The sequence below is a fragment of the Musa acuminata genome, chromosome BXJ3-2 (assembly GCF_036884655.1).
Source record: "Musa acuminata AAA Group cultivar baxijiao chromosome BXJ3-2, Cavendish_Baxijiao_AAA, whole genome shotgun sequence".
Classification (NCBI taxonomy): Eukaryota; Viridiplantae; Streptophyta; class Magnoliopsida; order Zingiberales; family Musaceae; genus Musa; species Musa acuminata.
The window spans coordinates 28759417-28781078 of NC_088350.1; the positions used below are offsets into that span (position 1 = coordinate 28759417).

General features: G+C 39.4%; 3 protein-coding genes across 6 annotated transcripts; 2 read left to right on the forward strand and 1 right to left on the reverse strand.

Annotated features, from left to right (window-relative positions):
- Positions 1–530: 530 nt before the first annotated feature.
- LOC135631117 (protein TIME FOR COFFEE-like) lies at positions 531–7060 on the reverse strand. 3 transcript variants are annotated; one of them, XM_065138545.1, is made up of 14 exons: positions 6693–6962; positions 6218–6598; positions 6011–6150; positions 5600–5906; positions 5147–5519; positions 5026–5071; positions 4854–4943; positions 4538–4772; positions 4379–4442; positions 4226–4301; positions 3754–4155; positions 3022–3652; positions 1225–2928; positions 978–1119 (listed from the first exon to the last, which is right to left on the reverse strand). In XM_065138545.1, exons 1-14 carry the CDS (start codon positions 6820–6822, stop codon positions 1076–1078), a joined length of 4623 nt encoding a protein of 1540 aa, XP_064994617.1. In that variant the 5' UTR covers positions 6823–6962; the 3' UTR covers positions 978–1075. The 3 variants fall into 3 exon arrangements, with proteins under 3 accessions (XP_064994616.1, XP_064994615.1, XP_064994617.1); XM_065138544.1 differs by having other exon boundaries at positions 531–1119; positions 1225–3619; positions 6693–7060; XM_065138543.1 differs by having other exon boundaries at positions 531–1119; positions 1225–3652; positions 6693–7060.
- A 4512-nt stretch (positions 7061–11572) lies between these two features.
- LOC135631672 (uncharacterized) lies at positions 11573–14924 on the forward strand. Its single transcript, XM_065139428.1, has 3 exons — positions 11573–11976; positions 12596–12918; positions 12996–14924. Exons 1-3 carry the CDS (start codon positions 11580–11582, stop codon positions 13653–13655), a joined length of 1380 nt encoding a protein of 459 aa, XP_064995500.1. The 5' UTR covers positions 11573–11579; the 3' UTR covers positions 13656–14924.
- Positions 14925–16425: 1501 nt separating this feature from the next.
- Positions 16426–19858, forward strand: LOC103975719 (lipid phosphate phosphatase delta). 2 transcript variants are annotated; one of them, XM_009390775.3, is made up of 9 exons: positions 16426–16600; positions 16683–16980; positions 17169–17264; positions 17369–17443; positions 17572–17702; positions 17898–18001; positions 18187–18315; positions 18415–18530; positions 19147–19858. In XM_009390775.3, exons 2-9 carry the CDS (start codon positions 16816–16818, stop codon positions 19552–19554), a joined length of 1224 nt encoding a protein of 407 aa, XP_009389050.2. In that variant the 5' UTR covers positions 16426–16600; positions 16683–16815; the 3' UTR covers positions 19555–19858. The 2 variants fall into 2 exon arrangements, with proteins under 2 accessions (XP_009389050.2, XP_009389049.2); XM_009390774.3 differs by having other exon boundaries at positions 16427–16600; positions 16675–16980.
- The last annotated feature ends 1804 nt before the right edge of the window (positions 19859–21662 follow it).

The following is a 21662-nucleotide window of genomic DNA, read 5'->3' on the forward strand; positions in this document are numbered from 1 at the left end:
AATATAAATGGACAACATAAAGACAAAAAAGATCGAAAATTGAAGAGTGTAATATAGAGCACAATAAGACGAAGGCAATCGTGCAAAATTAACTAAGCCTCACAATGCAACCATGAGACAAAAATAGTCACAACGAAATCAAAATAACAATCGATAGGACGAAGGATAAAGATAATCTTATCTTCTAAAAAATAAAAAATATTATAGAAATAAAATAAAAAACATGTTTTACGAGAAAAAGTGAAAACTTGAGTTTTTTTTTTTTTATTTGCCCAGTAAAGATACACCATGTTTATAAGAGAAATATATTTAAGACGAGAATTGAACATACACTAAAATATTCATTTTTATATAAGATTTAGTACTTATCTATCTAAATTTGAGTTCACTATATATCAAAAGTCCAAGGAATAAAAGATAGTTAAAACTCCTTTATAAACTCATTATGATACACCATCTTAATCTTGTAAAGAAATACTATTTCTGTGACTCATCCTAATCATCCAGATTGTAAAGGAACAATGGTAGCATGAAAACAACATAAATTTGGTTTTTTACTCCATAAAAGAACAGATACACATATGTAGAGATAAGGAGAAACATGTAATGATGACATTAATTTAATTCTCTCACCAATCTTAATGAAGTTAGAATTAAATCAAAGAAACATTCATGATGGCCATTAGCATCCGAAGACAGTTGAGAGAAGAGGAAACCTTTTGTAATAATCATCTTCCTGGACTGCTTTCTGCTCATCTCGGCCACGTTCACGAATCAAGCTAACTGGAAACTGAGAGCGAAACCAAAATGCTGACATGTTCTGGAAGCTATGGCCTACCACCCATCTTCCCTCTGCAATTGTTCTCCCTGTTTCTCATTTTTCCCTTCTTTCTATTCTTTCTCAATACTTCAATTTGCACACATTTGAGCAGAGAGACAGGGGGAAGAGGGAAGGGAGCAGAGAGCCTCTTGTTAGATTTCAGAATCTTATGCAAAGAAGCATCAGATGCAGTCGGTGAGCCCAAGCGTCATCCGCTCATATAGCACCAGCGAGCGATTGTTGTTCAGTCCAGCGTTACCTCTTGTCAGACTGCCAGAAAGCTTGTATACCACCATTTCCTAATAGAATGATTTGTGATAGAGCAATGAGGAGACTAATCTGATAAAGCTATTTTTTATCTTTATTTAAGAATAAGGGAGAAATGATGAGAAGAAAGCATTTACCAGCTACAGGCTTCTGCTCAGCTGAGGGCTTCATGGAAAATGGCAGCGAAGACATGTAAGGGAATGTAGCAGAAATTGGAGGGTGAGGAGAGCCAGAGGCAGACTGGGTAGTCAAAGCTAGTTGAGTAGCATTCAGAAAATTAGATGGCGGAGAGCCTTTTATACTGTTGGCCGCAACCACAGAGGCAGCAGCCATGGCCTTTGCAGGGTCAGATGTGGGAACACCGGCTAGGGTAAATGCAGTGGGAGCAAAAAAACATGGCATCCCAGTAGAAGACGGAGCTGAGCTGAGTTGTTGCTGCAGTTGAGACTGTCGTGTATGTTGTTCAGATCGAGGTTTCTCATAGTACTGCACAACAGTGGGAGCAGCAGCACTGGATTTAGAATATGGGACCTGTTGCATGTGAGGATTAGAGAAGAAGAGTTGAGCCTGAGAAAAGGTTTGATGATCTGGTAATTGCTGAGGCTGTTGCTGCTGCTTAGTGTTAGAACTTGGGGCAGGAACTTTCTGAGGGCGCCCAAGAATGGATGGCATGTTAAAGCTACTCATAGATATCGGCTTTGAACTAGAGCTTGTCACTGATTGCTTTACAGCTGACTGTTGAGTGAGCGCAATTGCAGAGGTCGATGGACCAGGCTTCATACTGGCACATTCCCTAGGGCTGCCACCAGCAATCTTAGAGACAGATTTCGAAGATGAACCAACAGCAATGGTGACAGAAGATACTGATGGACTATCACATGTTCCAGAGAGGTGTTGACCCCCTAGTGCCACCACTTCATTTGAGTTCAAGCCAAAAGATATCTGTATTTGGTGACCTTCTCTGAGGTTTTTCTTTGGTAATGGAGTAGATGAAACTGCAGTAATATCTCCTACTCTGGATGTTTTGCCCTGAGGCCACTGGATGGGGCTGCCACCATGCACAAGAGCCTGAGGGGGCCCACTTAGAGACTGAGGGAACCTAGCGGTAAAACCCTCAGTTAGACTCTCAGGGTGGATATTGGTGTTGTTCCTTGAGCCTGAGGACTTTGCATGAGAGGATGCAAGATGGTGCTGCATCTGCAGCTGTTGCAGTTGATGCTTCTGAGAATGAATCAGTTGCTGTTTCTGTTGTTGGGAATTGGCAACATTGTTGGTAGATGTGAGAACAGAAGTTGCAGCTGTAGAAGTGCCAGCAGCGTGGTCAACAGATATACCACAATTTCCCGGAGCTTGGATGAGGTTCACTGATCTGGAAGAGAGGTCTAAGACACTGTTACTGACACCTGACTGGATGGGAGGTTCATTATCGGATTTTGCAAATGAAAACAAATGCTGTAGGCCTTTGCTAGCTGCTATAATATTTCTGCCCTCTTCAACTGTGATACTTGTGTCTGACTCCCAGGCTGCAGATTTTCCCTCTGTTACTTGGTGGACCTTCTTCTGTTCTGCAGCTTGAGCAGTGGTAGTAACTGCAGCTTTTGCCATCTGGTGGTAGCCGTCCCGGGAAGGTTCTGGAAGGCTCCATAAAATGGAATGATTCTGTGTCATGGAAGAAAAATCAAAATCTGATGGTACAGTTCCAGCTCCGCCAAAGGATGCAAAGGGAATTGTGAAAGCTTGAGGCAATGCAAGCTCTGCCGTCATGTTCTGCTTCTCTTGTGGCTGCTGATAAACTGGCTGCTTATCACCGTGACCCTTACTATTGCCCATTGCGATAGCAGCTGCAGCAGTAGACATCAAGACGAAGTTCTGAGGATGAATTGGAGTAGAACCTTTTTGGAAACAGATTGCCTTCTGAGATTGAAAATTTGTACCATCAGCAGCGGGAAGGTCATTTTTCATGTCCTTATTGCACTCATTATGGCAAGCTTGCTGAGACAGTAGGTCCTGCTGTTGATGAGTTTCTGAAAATACATAAGAGATTGCACCGCCATCACTAGCAGCACCAGCACCATTTCCCCCCATACATTGTGATTTCTGTGGATATTTCTGTGAGGATGATCCACTTAAGGTGCTCAAATTGGGGTGGCTTTGTTTACCATGCTGTCGTGGAGGCCCTGCCAACTGCTGCTGTTGTGATCGTTGTTGTGATGCATGAAGCATGTGAGAAGGGTAGAAGAAGGGCATTGCTTGAGCATTACTTGTTCCAGGAAATGGAGGAGCTGCAGCAATTTGGGGAGGAATAGGAAAAGGATATGCATTGTTCTGAACAAATGCCAGGTACTGAGCTTCATTAGGAGGCAAACTAGAAAAGCTCAAATTCACTGGAGTTGCTGATCCACCACCTCCACTGCTTCCCCCAGCAGAACCCAAGGCACCAGATACCCGCACCTCAGCACCTGAAACCGTAGTAGATTTTGCTACCCCAACTCTATTAGCAGCTGCTGCAGAGGCTGTGGGTGTTGCTTGTTGCTGGTTTATAGGGAAAATGAATGCAGGAACGTGCTAAATAGAAAATAGAATTGGATCCACAAAAAAAGAGTATAAATTATCTCAGAACAGCATTGTAAAAAGATTCAATACCAACACATGCAGAGAAACCTTACCGGCATCTTGTTTGTGGATCCAGACTGAGTCATCTGCTGCAGAATTAGTTGTTTTCCCTGGGCAGATTCCATGTTTGTATTATTGGCTGATGGCATCTTCTCCTGTGAGGTATGCCCTGAATATGGCATAGCATATGCTGGTGTCCCTTTAGTGTCTTGCAATGTACTCATATTCTTACCTAGGGAACTTCCTTCCTTTGTTTTTCCAGAGAGAGGAACATCTGAAGGCGGAACTACATTAAGGTTATATGGGTTGGCCCCATACAAAGGTGCAGCTCCAGCTGCAGCAGTCCAGAAAGAACTCATCCTCATAAATTTCTGGTGATTGGATATCATCTGTGTGATATAGCATTGTGTGGCACAACGCTTTGGACGAGGATGCATTTGTTGAAAGGGTGGTGGCTGCAACAGGAGAAATTGTGAGAACCAGAGAGTGAGAGTGAGATATGGAATGGGGGAGCGGAGGAGAAACCTGCAAGGAATTGGAAGGACCTGCAGTTCCATCCATAGGAACAACAGCTTGCAAAGTTGGACCCTGACCCATGTACCTGAGGATGAAGAAGATGAAATCCTCCGTAGTCATCACAAACTTTAAATTCCTAGAGAAAGAAGATCAATTACTCACCCGTATGGAGGAAAACATCCAGGCCAAGTTTGATTGAATGGCATATGGAGTGAGGATGCTGATGCTAAAAGTTGAAAAAGAGAAACAGACTTTAAATCAGATATCCTCATAGCAGAGATCAGACGACATAGAAGAAACTCTATTGGAAATCATTATTACCAGACTTCTCTTGTTTAGGCTCTACTTTAGGTTCTTTGACTTGCTTCTTATGGACTTGCACTCTGCCAGTGCCAATGTCATCACTCTTTGGCTTTTCCAAATCAAGACAAAGGTCTCGATTCTGCTTGACCACCAGCTGCTTTCTCAAGTCAATATTTGTCTGAATGGGCTTCTCGATCTGTTGCTTATCTCCCACCAGTACACCATCTGTGGGGTTTTCTACCTCTTTCAGTGCCTAAAATTGATAGAAGTGAGCCCAGGGTCCAGTCAGAATAGTTCTTGCCAACTTACAGCCAAATCATTAAGCAGAACATACCATTTCAACATCTGGGCCCTTTGGCTTGCGATCTGAGTCAAAGACATTTAAATCATCCCTCTCTGGTGACAGCTCTCCTGGAGGAGGTGCCTGCAATAAGGACAAAACTTCCTTTAATTAAATTGTTGTTGAAAGAAGAAACTTCAACTGATGGCCAATCCATGCTGCTCACCATCAGATCAATATTGAACTTTTGCTCCTTAGGGATATCGGGCACTCTGTAAAATTGAAAGTAGTTTTGATAAATAAATCACAAATTTGTGAGTAAAGAATGATAGCACATCACAACATACATCTTTTGAGCGATCAATTCACAGATATTGGTGTCCAAATCAGTACAAGCAGATCCCTTTGCGGGTGAAATGATTTCTTCCTTATCATCTGACCCTCCTGTCAATGGACGCAACTCCTGAACAGTCTTGGCCCATTTCTGCTGTTGTACATCAGAGATCTCAGACCGAGAGACAAAAACATCAATCAATCCACTGCCATTCTTGGTTGCAGGAGATGCATTGTGCCTTTCTGATCCAGGCGATGAAGCCTCTGCCTTAATCTGGTTCCTTGCATCCATTTTATCCCCAGAAGGTAAAATGAAGCTCGAAAGGTTATGTAATCCCACTGGATTTGCAAAGCTTTCTACGTGCATCTGCATTTTCCTCTTTGAAGCTGTTGATATCACTAAACAATCAGTGAAACGGAACAATACTCGTAAAAAGGATGAGGAAATGAATCAAATATTGGCGCACCTACAGTAGGCAACGAGGCAGGATTGGAGCACGAATTGGACGATGTAAGTGCAGATGGGCAGTCTGATGGATAGCTCGCCGGAGATGGAGACATCAAACTTGGCGACGAAGCTCTAGATTTCGCTTCATTGCCTGAATCGGCATCGATGTCCCTTGAATCCAGCTTATTATCGCTATCGTGCTTCGAAAGGCACTCGAATTGCCTTGTCATCCCAAACAGTACCTCTGCAACCTCAATCTCGATTTCATCTTCGACCAAAGATGCCGATTTGGAGATATCTGATGGCTTTTCTCCATTGATCAGCTTCTGATGTCAGCAAGAGGGAAAAAACAACAACAAATTGCCAATCAATCACTTGGAAATTGAGACCAGGAAGGAGGAATATGATGTAATGTCAAAGTGAATCCAACCATCTTCTTTGGCAGAGAGCCATTCGAGGAACACGACGGTATTCTGGTTGTGGAAGCTTGTCGGGTCATTAGCTCTCGGCCTCGACCACCACCACCTCCTCCGCCTAAGGCTGGAGCTTCATGTGATCTCCTGGCGGATGCTGCAAAACCACGAGAAGATAAATAAACAGCTCTTGCCAACGCTCCTCCCTTCCTCCTCGTCACTACCTGAACGAGCTTTTCTAGGCACCGTGACTCCGATGGTTTCATCTGTTCGCCACTTCACCGCTTTGGGTGGGAAGCTCTTTCGCAACAGCTGGTGGCAGTGATGGTGGTTCTGCTTGGGCGACGAGGAAGCCGCAGCACCCGGATTTGACGGAGGGGGCGAGGGCGGAGGTAGCCGAGCGGGGACCAACAACAGGTCATCGTCCTCGGCCTCCTCGTCCTCGTCAAGGCTCTCCTCGGAGCTCTCATCTTCTTCGTCTCTGTTGCTCAATCTCTCCCCTCTCCTCTTCTTGCTCCGGCTGGATCTGTCCCGATCCCAAGTTTTCTTGGCCCCCCGATCTCGTGGTCTCCACGTCTCCTGCATCTCCACTCTTCCATCCTCATCTGAAATAAGAAGTTACCCCAAAAAGATGATAATCAGCGTCGAACAAGAAAGGATAAGGGAGAAGGAAGGACGCAGATTCCGGAGACTCCTGACCAGGAGAGTCCCTGACGCTGCTGCTGTTCCTATGCCTCCTCCTAGACAACACGTTACCACCACCTCCGTCGTTGGTGGCCTCTGTCGACGCTGCCATGGTCCCTCTCCTCGCTTCACGGTTCCTCTCCATCTCTCCCTTTCATCACCAGATTCCTCTCATCCCCTCGTCGCTCCTGCTCAGATCCTTCCCCCGAAAACTACACAGACTTGGGTCCCTTCCCACGGGTAAGATCGCTTAACCTCGTCGGATTCCTTCGAGAGGGCGCCAAAAGCGAGGGATTTTGCCGGTCAGACCTCCTCCTCCTCCTCCTCTCTCTCTCTCCCTATCTCCTCCCTCTTGTGGTCAGCTTCCGTCGCCAGTCGCCTCCTTCTGCAGCCCCATCCGCTCTCTCCCCGGTTTTTGTCACTTCTTGAGGGCCACATGAGGCGCCAGCGAACGAAGCAGACCGCTCGGTCCCTCGGATCCTCCATACCATCCGACGGCCTAGATCGGCGTGGTAAAACATCGTGCCAGAAATCCGACGGTCGTGATTTCGGGAGTCAACCGAGCTAGACGAACCACACCCGTCGGATCACGTAGCGAGCTCGGGGACGCTGTCCCAGGCCAAGCTGGCAGGGCGGCCCGAGATCTCCGAACCGAGAGGGAAGGCCCGGGCGGCCGGTGCGGGTCGATCGGACGGTCGAAAAATGCTTCGAGTGGGGCCGGGCTCGCTCCCCACCCTACCGACGCCTTTTTCTGGTCGCAGTCGTCGACGTGGCACGAGGTGGCGTCGTCGTCGGGGCCCACCACCCACCAGGCCACGACGTCCGCACTGCCCGCCTCGGGGATTATAAAAATAAGCAAATAAATAAATAAATAAATAGAGATGATGACAATAAAAAAGAACACTAAAATAAACGGCATGTTCGTATAAAGAAGTGAATAGTTTATGGGAAGGAAATAGATGGGATAGAATAAGGTGAGTTGAGTTGCGTGTCAAAGGATCTAAGGGGCCCACGTGGACCAAATCGTGCTAATTGACTCCCTAATCCGGCTCAGAATGCCTAATAAATAGACCATGGCGAAGTAGGATTTGGCGTCATGTGCCAAAACTGATGTGATCCATGTCCACTTTATTATTGTTGTTGCTATCATTGTTTACACATTTCAAAGCCCCAACCAAACTAAAGTGACAACGATTGATGGCTCCCATGCCATCATCACATGCATCACAAATCTGGACCCACACGCTTGGATAAGTCCACCTCACGTTCCTCCCACATGACCACCCCATCAACTCTCCCTTTCATATTATAATTATATATATATTCTTAGAAAAAACTTCTTTTTCTTTTAATAAAATTATTATTTTATAATATTATTTTAATTTTTTAATATTTTAAAATAATCCATCCTTCTTATCTTCATAATCCTCTCCTCCTTTTTTTTATTATTTCTTTTTATTTTTCTTTTCCTCTGTTTTGAATGTAATATGAAATAATTATGGGAAGGATCGGATAGACTCCGCGATCATGATATGAGAGACTATGATTGATAATGAGTATACACCGAGGATGATGATCAACAACGATAAGATGCATAGATAGATCTAAAAGATATGAAAGAGAAAAAAAATTAAAAATTAAAAATTAAAAAAATATTATTTTGTTAATTTTTAAAAGATTATGGATAGTAAAAGAGCTGTCAATTAGAAAATAATTTTAAATAGTAAGCACCTTTTTAATTTGCTATGGAGCATGGGACTTGTTTAATAGCATAAAAATACCCTCAAACTATAAAAAAATAATGGGAAATATATGTTTTTGTAAAGGGAGAAAAATGAAGCCCTTATAGAGATGTGGAAATATAATGAAACAATGGAACTTTTGTGAGGAATTCATACTATATATATAATTATTATATTATTATTAAAAGTGAAAAGAGAGAAAGAATACAAGAAGTGAATAAGAACAACTATTCGCTGTGCATGGAAGTGATGGAAGATCATGTTGATATTCCAAGTATTCTTAATTTGAATAATGTGGTTGATATCTATTGATCATGACCTTGAATGGGGCCAAGAGGGCAATAGGTAGGACAATATATTAGAGCAGATGATTGCAATATTTTACTAGTGATATCTTGATCTTTGGATTTTAATATTCCAAATAAATAATCAACTATTTGAATATCACATTTAATAATGGAGCACTCTAACATTGACTAGTGGTGCTTAATTATTGTTTCTTATCCTTTAATATAAAATTAAGTGGCCAACAAGATACAAGTAGCATTCATTCATGGCTGCATCACACTTAACAAGCACAAATAAGTATCAACCACATTCACAATATCTTATCTCTCTCATTTCTTAATAAGAAAGCATAATTATTCTTTCTAATTCTCGTTATAATAATCAATTAGTGATAAAAAATAAGTCTACGACTAATATAAAATACACAACAAGCTTAATTAGGTTTTAACTGATGATAACATACTATCGATTGAGAGAAATATTTTATGTATTTTTTAACTGATGATAACATGATGGATCCATAATTAATAATTTTTTTATCTTTTTTTATTATTTAATACAATTGAATATTTTTCCTATCATTTAAAGAATGTTTTTTAACTGTTAAATCCTTGGCAGGAAAGCCAAATGACAGATAAACACGTACTGTTAACAGTTCAATACAAAAACTGTGTCTACTGCAGAATTATATTCTTGCAAGATAAGCTTTTACTATATTGTAATCCATCAGCTACTATCTTATGTTAGCATGACCAAGTCATAGTGTAGTGACAAACTAAGCCAATACTGTAATATTATATGTAAAGATGGCAGTTGCCAAGACCACTTTGTATAGGTTATTATTCTTTGAGTTGCTATAGTTTTTAAAGTATAAGTGAGGAAGTTCAAAATTTTATAATAATTTATTAAAATTTTTATCGACTAAATTAGCTGGCATCTTCGATAATATATCACTTGCATAAAGATCGAGATGAAGCCTTCCACAATGGTTTTATTATAACCATAGGTGGTCATAATTCTTAGTTTCCATTACCTTTATGTTGATACACAGTTAAACAAACCTATACGGGATGTATAAGTAAAAACTAGATAAGACATATTTTATTGTACGTATGGGAAATAAGGAGTCATGGAAGACGTCAACTCGATAAACTTTATTGCAATCAAAGCATTTTATATGCTACGTTATAATTTTAATGACAAATTTATGTCAAAATAGAGTATTTTATTTATCTTTACAGTTCGACGATTATTCTCCTTTGAGTCGCTAATACAGTCTCTGTGCTTTATGTCTGTAAGTCAACTCGAAATGCTGGGCTTCAAAACCCAACTTGTTGGATACAATTAATTTCGATTTTCTATAAATTATAACATATTTATGTTTAGAACAAACTCCATTGATTATAATCTTTCATTATTATTGTGTTGGTCAAAAGAAATAACTATTTGATTTTATTAATGATTTTATTCATTCTTGATAAATTTTGGTTCTAGAAAAGTATTATGGATAAGACAATTAATACATGAAAGAAGCTCACGAGTCTATCTATATATGGGGAGTTATTATTAACGTCATAACGTCATTATTAATGACATAAATAGATTTTTCGATTAGTAACATGTTGTTGATGAGTATGAACGCTAGTAGTTAAAAAAAATCATCTTTTCATTATATTTAATATGAGATTTGATATCTAGTTGTAATGGGATAAAATACTTTGTAAATTATTGAAATGAGAAGTAACTCATGAATGTCTTTAACAATGTCCGATTGACTTTTTATTCATGATAAGAGAGTGGTATAATTTACAATTATGTGGGCAAACAACATAAGTACAATTTATAATTATTTACGATAAGAGAGTGGGCAAACAGTTGAAGGACAATTATTTATAATACGAAAACTATGTATCATACAATGAATGACTAACGATGTTTACCCTATTAATTATAAAAAAAGATGAGTCACCTTATTATAGGTATATGTGTATTCAAATTATAAAAATAAAAAATATCTATCATTGTCGAAATCTTATTATATATATATATAATTGTTTAAAGAATTAAAGAAATGTGTGATTTGTTTTGGTGTCCTTTTCTTCGATTATGATATTGAATGATATGGATGGATATATCATATGAGTCATCACCGAGACCGACATCATATTAAAATTCAAATTCTTAACCAAAATATCATATTTTTATTAAGGAATCTAAAACAAAATTCACGGGTGACCCCACCATCCACCGAGAAAAGTGTCCCACTTGGAATCTCCAAATTGGGTGCACTTTTGCCATCAATTGTCACTTTCCACGCCACATCTTTAGAAAAATAAAAGTCCATCTTAGTTTGATCCCAATAAAAAAAAAGGGGAAAAAGTGGCCTCTTTTCTTGCTTTTGGTTTTGGTTGATTGGGGAATATGCTCCAAACATCCTTCACTTACAAGCCTCTCTAATTTCTAATTATATATATATATATATAATATTATTTTGTAGTTTTAAAAATGTATCAAATATATTTTTAAATAAAATAATTATATTAATTAATATATTATTACATAAAATGATAGATCTCAACTCAAGAATTGACATGTGTGATCTTTGTTGAAATATCTAAGTTGATTAATATGTCATTGTATTATTGATATCTCTTAAATTTAAATCAATATGTATGACATTTGATGTAATAAAATATAAATATATTTATATATATAATAAATAAAATTTTAATTATTTATTCATAAAATTAAACTCTTTTCAAGGTAAGAAAACACAGATTAAATATTTTGTTTATTAGAAATGCATTGTTTCATAAACTAAAACAATTCAATAATATAAACAATATAATAAAAAAATAGCGGGGGTATTCGCATGAATTTATATTTTAGTTCTTTCCCCCCATTCCCATCACTCGTGTGGGTCCCTTCATATGGGTCAGAGATCGGAGGCTACATGATACGAATCACCAAGCAGGTAGCGCACGCGGTGACCTGCAACGAGTACATGAACCAGCTGCGGTACGCCGCCCGAGGCCGGGAGTTAAAACGGCGCCAGCGGGAAGGAAAGAAGGACGAGCGCCGACCGGGTTCTGGATGGCGACGGAAGCGCGCGGCGAAGAAGGGTGCGGTGGCGAACTGGATCGTCGCCGGTGGGTGTCTCCGGGACGTAATCTCCTTCGACACCCACGCGAAGGACGCCCCTGCCATCCGGGCGATCTCGACGCCTATTCTCCTCCTCCGGTCCGGCCTCCTGCCCTGCGAGATCACCAGTGAGTTCACCGATCTTAATGTTGGAACTCATCTTCATCTTGGGTTATATGACGCAACCCATCGAGAATGAGAATACCTCGACTGGGCCTTTGATGTCGTCGTGGCTTTAGTAGATGCTTATGCTTTTTGCGTCCTCTTCCTTTGGACCCTTTAAACCCTAACGAGTCGTTAGATAGAAATGGGTTTCTACAACCGATATAAGGAAGATCTCTGTACTAGTGAACTCATCGAGGTTGGTTCTTAGATAAATGCTTCTTTTGCTTACCTTTCGAATCGACAAAGCAATAGCTGTCCTGAAGACTTCATTTAATGCCGAAAAGCATCCTCCTTTGCATGAAGAATAACACAGGGGTGAACTCTTGCTTTGGAGAATAGCTTTGGCAAATACTTCGTCTCGGCCTCCGTGAGCGGTCGAGCCCTAAACCTATTCTCAGGCCCTGTTGATTGATAGAATAATACTACATCTTCTGTGGGTTTTTCTTGGTTCTACATCACTATTGATTGTAGGTAGATGCACTTATTATAGTTAGTATACTTTGTGTAGAGTTTGATTCATTCATTACTAAATTGCAGCATTTCCCCTCTTCTAAGTTAATTTAGCTATTATGTGCTTCGCAGTTTGTTTCAATGAAAAGTGTAAAATACGAAAGATCTATGTGCGTAGTACAGCTCGAGCATATGAGATATACCTGTGCAACGTGCACTGTCGCGTTGCTGCAAAGGAAGTGGCACCAGTAATTGCTACTAATGTGGCTTCTGCTGATTGTGAGAGTGGAAATCATGCAACTTCAGAGAAGAAAGACAAGATGTCTCTCGCTGATAGTAATTGTAACAGTGAAGATGATTGGGTAGAAGGAAAGGTACCTGATTCTCCCTTGCATGATCAGAAAACAAGTGTTCTATCAAGGCAAGCTGCTGGAAATTCCAAGAAAGATTTTCAGGTAATTGTTGTTGCACATCATCCTTGCATCACTTTGTTTGTCGTGGTAATTCTTAGTTTTTAGCTTGTAATTTGCAGATATATTATGAGGCAACAGCTGATATTTCGGATGCTAGTCTGACTATGTCTGTTACACTTCGATTTCTCTCACTTCAAGCTAAGACCTATGTTCATGTATCAGAGATTTACATACATGCCGACCCTGTTGTAACCACTGAAGCAGGTACTCCTGTCCATACGGGGAAAAAATTTGGAGAAATTTCTCACTCGGCCATGTTTATGCCCAATCCTTTGCCATTGTTCAAGTCAGCAGAGAACATGCAGTTGGGATCCAGTCAGAATATAACAGAGAAAGAAGCATCTCCAAGTACAACTGTTCGGGAAGCTCATGCAAGGCTTAAAAGTGGACAATCGACATATAATGGACAAAGTGACCTTGATCAGGTGTCAAAATCTTATGCTCGAAACAAATTTGTAGCTGCTAATCATATCGAAAGGGTTCTAGATGAACTGGTTTTAAGGGTGACAACAATAGAAGCATTCTGTTTAAGATTGGAAGAAAGCTTGCTAAAGCCATTCAATAGCATTGAGATGAGACTTCAGCAATTGGAGGAGCTATGTCATACATATGCTGAAAGAGCCCAATCTCATCGGCAAGGTGCTTGTTCAAGGATATCAGCCCCAGAATTTATATCAGATGATTCTGATTCAGAAAATAAAGACAGTTTCAACTTTTGATCTGCATCATAGGCTGATACTGTTCTTCATGACCCATCATCACCAGCTGATGTCACAGAGCACCTGTTGTTACTGGCTGCTGGTGTCATGGCCTCTGTCGAAGATGATGAGTATTTAAATTATGATGCTAGTTTAGCTACTGATTCAAACTGTAGTGAAGATAAGAAGCTGTCATCCGTAGCCAATGAAGACAAATGAGTATAATAAAGATGGTTCTAGTTTAGCCTCTGATTTGAAGTTTTGAACTTTAGTGAAGGGACAAATATCTCATCCATATATTGTGCATTAGCTTCAGCATTGGGAGCACTTCCGAGCTCAAATTCCGGCCCTATTATGATGGAGCCTTAGAAGCTTTCTGCTGGTGTTGAAAGTGGTTTCAATCCCTCTCCTGTCAGACTTCTTTCTAGTGGAGCTAACAGATCCACCAGCACATTGAGTGAAGTGAATGGGGAAATAACTGTTGGTGACTCATCAGTGTCTGAAGCATCTGAGATTGCCAGAAATTCTGACTGGGATAGTGGTTGTGATATATCGTGCATTTTGAAGGGATCTGCAGCTTTAGATGACTCTTCACTATCTGCTGATACCTTGTTCTCTTCTTTGCCTTCCCCCTCAAATGGATTCAGGTAAGGCACCTGAGTTATTAAATGATGATTTTATTAGTTGTGGTGATACTGCAGAGCCAAACAATGATGGTTCCTGCAAGGATCAATGCATGCAGCTGTTCTTTCCTTGAGGAAGTTCAAAACTTCCAAGAGTAGCTCAGATGTGGCAACCATCTCATCTGACCCTTGCAACCTTAACATGAGTGAAACATCTTCATTCATAGTTGAAGTTCCATGCGAAGGAACTGATGGGCTGTGTCCTGGAAACCATGGAACTGATACACAAACTCTGGTTGATTCTGACATCAATGCCTTGCAAGATAAAACTAGCTTGGACTGCAAGTGTGACAAAATCGAGTACTACGTCCCCTTTGTGGAAGGTCTGGTGAGGGAAGGTGATATCCTAACACTTGTCTAGTCTCAAAGGGAGGCTGATGAAACTCCTACATAATTGGCCTATTTCTACTAGGCTACAGAATTGTCATCTTATCATTTGCCATATGGTTACCACATCTGTAGTACTAGATATTCCATTTTTGTAGAATGCATTGGGTTATTTTGCTAAAAACTTTAGAAACTGCTCAATATGTTCTGTTTGATAGTGAACTACTATTAACCATGTCACAATTTACACTCCTGAAAATGGTTTCATGTTTTTTGATCATGTTTTCTCAAAGCCTTCTGAACTTGCACAACTTATTATTATTATTTTTTTGTGGAATCCAGAAGCATCAAGCATATGCTTCACAGGTTTATTTGACAGGTAACTTCTGATTCAAGTCTATCAACCCATTCACAAGTCTTCTTTTCTTGAAACAGATATGAAGTATGACATCTTTACATAATTTCAGATGTCAACACAGTTCATGTGATTTAAAGCTGTGTTTGAAAATATATTTATATTTTAATATATATTTGAAAAAAGACTTAAGTGAATATGTAGCATGGAATACTTTAAATATTTGATAGGTAATTGATAAAAAAATATATTTTAATATGTATTGATGTAAGTATTGTTTGGTAAAATTATTTTTTTAAATTCAATGATACATTTATTTTTAAAAACATTTTTAATTTTTAAATAAGTAAATAGATAAAATCAATGAATGAATGCATGTAATTTCACAAAAAAATTGGTCTGGTACAAATACATAATAAATATAAAATATAATTATATAAATGAATGTAAAATAAATTTTAAAATAAATAAATAAATAAAATTTTATCTTAAAAAAATATAAATCGTATTGGTTTCTCACTTGATCATATTAATAATCTTGTAATTTTAAATAATATCATACAGTCTCTTGAGAATTTAAAAAAATATTAATATTTCATAAATAATGAAATACTAATATTATCATATTAACATTTATGCATTTATAATATAATATTATTAAATATCGATTTATATTTAAAATATACTATTCATATTTGAAATATGAGTAGTCATCACTGTCCTTTCCACCTTCATTTCCAACTATCATTGCCAGAATTTAAGAGTTACACGGATTATTGTGATCCCTATTCGATTATGATCTTAGTTGGACCAAGTAAAACCAGAGACATTAAACTTATCTGCTAATCACATAGCTCCTCTTAGTTGGACCAAGTAAATCCAAATAAAGTAGGGCAAGAAATTGAGGATGCTTCCCTCTCAATTGCCTATTAACCTTCGAACAAGAAACAACCGGCCGATACACATCTGGCACACAGGATTCCTTTTTTTTTTCCTTTAATTTAATCATACAGAAAGAATTTGATTTAAAAGACTCAAATGTCATTATCCAAGAAGAACAATATTTCTTTTGGAGAAGAAGAAGAAGAGCAAGACTTGTCCTTCTTGCTGCCCTCCGTCGTTACACCTGTCTTGTGATTGCAGATGAAACTTGGCGCCCGCATGGAGCCCGCGATGGGCCCCAACTCTGCTCCAATCATGAAGGTGAGTGAGATGGTTTATCTCTGTCCACCGATTAGTCTCGGTCGACATTAGTAGTCCTCCCTGATTCCGTTTCCGCAAACGCTTACCTGTTATGCTAGTGGATGCAGATGTGGGGACCACACGGAAATGTAGGGCCTCCCTCCAATCGTTTAGGTGGGTGACCGGTTTTGTCTGAACGAAAGTGACACGAAAGACCCATCCATTCATTAATCTCGGTCGCCCGAGGAGGCCGTCGACGTCCAAACTCTGTCACCAGAAGCCCCCAAGAACGAAGTTCGAAGTCTCCGTTCAACCCCACGACCCCTTCTCCACTGCGTAATCTTCTCGTCTGTTGGATTCAGATCTCTTCGACGTCCAAAATCCACCAAGAGACCGCCAAAAACGACTTCTTTGCATCGGTAGGACGTCAAAAGAAGCTTTTTTTTTCTTCTGCTGATTTCCAGAAGCGCTATTCCAACCCGCCCATTTATAGCGCTGCAGTTGGGTAGGACGGTCTCGGAGGCTTCGAAGGCCAGATAGCGCACAGCTCGGAGGGAGCGTTCCCGTGGGAAAAGTTGGGACCTTTTTGCGGGATTGGAAGAGATTTCTTGTCGGAAGCAGGGATCGGAGAGAAATGGAAGGGGGTGTATCGTTTTGGCCGGCGTTGATGCTGTCTTCGATCTTGGGTTGGGTGGTGGCCTCGTCGTTGTTCGATCTCACCAGGAGGGTGAGAGCCTTGACGCAGCCCTGGGTCACCCGCCGCGTGCTCGCGGATACCCCGTCGATACTTCGGGTGCAGGTGAATCCTAAATATGTGTTGGATTTTCTGTCTTTGTATCGGAAAAATTTTGGGATCTTTGTTTCCTGGGGAATTTTGTTGTTTGATTTATGGCACGGGCAGCTGACGTTTTCAAGTTCTACATACAATTGTGCTCAAGGTAGGATTTTGATCCAAATTCTGAGGGTTTCTTGGTTGATTCCCAACAGAGATTCCACCACGGGTTCTTGGACAACATGTTCTCGGTGCTGTCATGCGGTGTATCGGTGCCATTTTATACAGGATTCCTTCCTATTCTTTTCTGGGTAGGTCTTGTTATTGTCTTATCCTTGTTCTCCTATTTTTCCTTTCCCCCCTCTTGGATGAGAGAATAGATAATGAATTTTCTTGATCGTTGGTAATCCTCCAGAGCGGGCATAGCAAATTGGCCAGACAAATGACCCTGTTGATGGCTTTCTGTGACTACATAGGGAATTCCATAAAGGTATATTTGATATTAGTTATAAGCTGTTGCTCTGATGGAACAATCTGGCAAGTGATCTTTATATATTTCTTTTTCATGCTACTTCTGGTTTTTCGCTTTATTGAACCTTTTGTGGTATGAACACTTAGGATGTGGTATCAGCTCCTAGACCAAGTTGTCCACCTGTGAGAAGAGTGACCGCCACAGAGGATGAGAAGGAGAATGCCATGGAATATGGATTGCCGTCTTCACACTGTCTGAACACTGTTTGTCTGTTAGGGTAATTTCTTCTTTTTCAGTGAGTGCAATGATTTGTCACTTTGTCATTTACTTTTCTTTTCTAAAACTAAGTTCAAGGATTATACGATCTCATAAGTTGACAACAACAGCTTGCCCTTGCCTGGTATTTTTCACACTGCAGTAAAATGTAATGGAGTATCTCATAACTTTGATTGACTATTTTTTGTTCTTGCAGATATATGTTGCACTATGTACTGGCACATTATCCGCAAAGAGATGGAATTGATATTGCCATTTGGTTTGGGCTAGTTTTCTTGTTTGTCATGCTAATTGGAGTAGGTGAGGTGACTTCCAATTCGTAAAAAGTTATTTTGGGTATACCACTAACAGCATGAAAGGATCAAGATATGAACCATATTATTTGTCTGTGAAAGAAAAAAGATATCTTATCTTTGGTTTCCAAGTTGGATTCTTTGCATTCTTCTAGGTGTATGACTTCTGTTCTTCTTTGTTTATCCATTCAGGGAGGGTATATTTGGGCATGCATAGCTTGATCGATGTTGTGGCTGGAATAAGCTTTGGGCTTGTTATCTTTGCCTTTTGGTTGATGGTTCATGGATATGTTGATGAGTTCATCATCTCCGGGCAGAATGGTGAGCATCAAAACTCTAACGAGCATTTATTTTCCAACGTTCTAGAGTTAATTGTCCATGTTGATTTGATGTTGTATCTTCTTTTCATTTGTTTTTCAGTTACATATTTCTGGGCAAGCCTGTCTCTTCTATTGTCCTTTGCATACCCTAATCCGGAACTTCCAACCCCAAGCTTTGAGTACCACACAGCCTTTAATGGTGTTGCATTTGGAATAGTAAGCATAAACATCTCTCTTTTTTTAGCCTTGCTTCTTTATAATATTTACTGCTTTTTATCATGTATCATTTATTTGATATGTATAATGGCTAAATTCAGTGGCATAGCAATGGAAATGTTGTTGCTGAAATATATATTTGTATATAACTGGCATAGTTAGATACAAATATGCATGTGTGGTCAATTGGAATGTCGCATTCGATTCAGGATTTATTCCACTGTGCACTGCTTCCAGAGTTGACTCATTGTGTTAGCAATGATAAAAATTGACTTGATGACCTGAGGATGTAGAAATCTCTGCAAGCTTATCCTCCTAGTGGGAAAAATCAGAAAGATCATTACTTGTTTGAAGATCCTGTAAGTGAATCTTTGAAAGATAATGGGATAATGATGTTGCACAAATTTGGCTCCTGAGAAGGCTCGGTCAGATGAAGGAAAACACAAACTTTGCTATCCTAATAAGCTACCGAAATGATCATATCTTTGGAGAGAAAAATCATGTATTATCTTTCTATTAGCCTGACAACAAAATGGTTTCTCTTTTATTGTTCTTTGATTATGTATTCAGTAACGTCCAAGTACAAATGCTATATCTAAAACCTTTTGTCATACAGGTTACTGGAATTCAACAAACATATCTTCATTATCACCATGATAATGTTCCACGGATCTTCAGCCCCCAATTACCGGTTGCAGTATTCCTAGGACGAGTATTAGTCGGCATTCCTACCATACTTATTGTGAAGTTCTGCAGCAAGGCTATTGCTAAATGGTTGCTCCCTATTGTTTGCAACACTTTGGGTATTCCAATAGTATCATCATGCTATGTGCCAACACTGAAGGGGTCTGATAGCAAGGACAATTCTGACGGTAAGCAATCAGGTTATCTTCAGAAATTGGTGACTCTCTTCCCTCAGAAGGCATACGATGTGGACACCGGAATTAGATTTCTCCAGTATGCAGGCCTTGCGTGGTCGGTGGTCGATTTGGTTCCCTCCCTCTTCTCTCATCTCAATTTGTAGCAGGTTTACCTCGCATGAACACAAGTCTTCTCTCCGTTTCATGGAATTCACAACTTCACATTTTGCCTCCAAGAGTCTGTAGATGATTTTTTTTTTTTTTGTCATTTGGCTGTATAAATTTGTGTCTAATATGAGAATACTTGCGTTATGATCACTTACTCGATATCGGGTGTTAGTATGGTGCCACAAATGGTTTGTATAAACAATCTTGATTAGCTGGCATGGCCCAGCTAATGTATGTATATAATCATTATGTTTCAATGACTACTTTGGAGAATATATTGGCATTATTATATCAGCTCAATTCAGACTGGTCTCAGTGACTTTGAGGTTCTACGAGTAGCCTTTTGTATGTGCTTCATGTAGAATTTGCAAAGACAAGTACAGATTAGATTCAACTCGCTGTAGAAAGTAGTCTCCTGTATATGATTTTGATGTTCGATGTACAAAGCATCATCTAAAATCCAACTCAATTTACAAAGCATTACACTTTCTAAACTAAATGTCTTACCATTTCGGATGAGCAACTCTACTGGAATTCATCTATCAAGTCTTAACAGGAATATAAACATTAAAATAGGCTTTACATGAATGAATATACGTATATATATCACAGGATTGACATCTTAGGTGAGGGTCGTGAAGCCTCCAGTTGAACAAACCGTCCGAGGAAGAAGAAACTGGCAAGTTGTGCACTTGCAGCGTTACAGGGGACGCTGCCAACCTGTTTGCAGCCGTCGTACATCTCAGCACCCCATGATAAAGACAACGAGGACGCGTCCCATTCTGCACATGCGAGGGATTCCTGCGAACGCTGGCGTAGCATGCGACGACAACGAAAGCTTTTGAGATTGACCAAGAAATTACAGGAAACTACGAGTTGCCGTATTTTGACCGAGTCCATCGCAGCCGAGCAATTAAAGGGAAACCACGGGCTGCATTATTCGGCCGTCGGAATATGGTGGGGCCCGCAAGGCGACCGACGGGGAGTCCGAAGAAGCTCGATAAAACTAATAGTCTTATAAAGCGACAGCTTCTATAAAAAACAAAGAGAATAGCTATTCTGACTCCGACATTAATCACTTACCTCATAAATGAGACTAATTATATATTAACTATCATTAATATTTCAGTTCCAATACTTACATATGCTATCTTTAATATTTCAATTCTTATATTTTATAAGTTATGTTGATATTTATATTATTATAAAAATAAAATATATAAATCTATTTATCTTTGCATCGTCAATTTTTATCAATCGAAACATGAAAATAAAATATAAAAAAATAAATTTAATATTTCAATTGATGATAATAAATGATGTCGATCGTGACGGACGATGTCGTTGTTAGGAGCCACGAGTGACTATCATAGATGATTGCTAGACAATTGTATCGACATCGATGTAGAATGACTCTTATCTCGCGTAATCGTTCTCTTCATCGATAACAATCATTAAAATTATTTTTTTACCTTTTATTTTTATATTTTTATTGATAAAATCAATATTAAGTATAAAAATATAAATACTAAAAATAATTAACTATAAAAGATAATATATAATTAGCCCACGTATTAAAAGGCAGGAAGCATTATAATACCATTGTAACACCAACACTGGTCCTCTTTCAAGGGGCATAATACCATTTTGCTTAGGAAACATTATAACAAAGGCAGGAAGCATTATAATACGAAGGTACAATGTATGTAACAATACATCCTATTATTATTATTATTATTATGACACTTCGTATTATAAAGCCCAAATGTTGTACATGCCAAATTACGATTCCAACTATTTTTCAGTTAAATGACACTGAAATAATCTACTAAATAGTTTGAGGATTTGCCTCCGTACATTGCTCCGGTACTACTACCCTCCAAAAAAATACTTATTTGGGAAACAACTTCTGTGCATTCTTGTAGAAAAGAAACCCTTGGCGAGAAATGGTTCAGGCACGGTTCCAACATAGAGAAGCAGTCACTAACACACAGACGGAAGGAAGAAACAGATCTAGAATGGTGGGCTAAATCTATGATATTGTCGAAGCAACTCCATACGTTAAAAGTTCCCTCTGCAGGATGAAAATGATTCCAGCAAAAAC

What these genes read in the sequence shown, in the direction of transcription:
- LOC135631672 (XM_065139428.1), top strand. Translation starts at nt 11,580, where the DNA reads ATGAATTTATATTTTAGTTCTTTCCCCCCATTCCCATCACTCGTGTGG. An exon ending in CCTGCCCTGCGAGATCACCA is followed by an intron (nt 11,977 to 12,595) that starts GTGAGTTCACCG and finishes TGTGCTTCGCAG; the next exon opens with TTTGTTTCAATGAAAAGTGT. An exon ending in ATTCCAAGAAAGATTTTCAG is followed by an intron (nt 12,919 to 12,995) that starts GTAATTGTTGTT and finishes TGTAATTTGCAG; the next exon opens with ATATATTATGAGGCAACAGC.
- LOC103975719 (XM_009390775.3), top strand. Translation starts at nt 16,816, where the DNA reads ATGGAAGGGGGTGTATCGTTTTGGCCGGCGTTGATGCTGTCTTCGATC. An exon ending in TGTCATGCTAATTGGAGTAG is followed by an intron (nt 18,002 to 18,186) that starts GTGAGGTGACTT and finishes TTATCCATTCAG; the next exon opens with GGAGGGTATATTTGGGCATG. An exon ending in CATCATCTCCGGGCAGAATG is followed by an intron (nt 18,316 to 18,414) that starts GTGAGCATCAAA and finishes TTTGTTTTTCAG; the next exon opens with TTACATATTTCTGGGCAAGC.
- LOC135631117 (XM_065138543.1), bottom strand. Translation starts at nt 6,822, where the DNA reads ATGGAGAGGAACCGTGAAGCGAGGAGAGGGACCATGGCAGCGTCGACA. An exon ending in CAGCGTCAGGGACTCTCCTG is followed by an intron (nt 6,599 to 6,692) that starts GTCAGGAGTCTC and finishes TTCTTATTTCAG; the next exon opens with ATGAGGATGGAAGAGTGGAG. An exon ending in AGGGCCCAGATGTTGAAATG is followed by an intron (nt 4,773 to 4,853) that starts GTATGTTCTGCT and finishes TATCAATTTTAG; the next exon opens with GCACTGAAAGAGGTAGAAAA.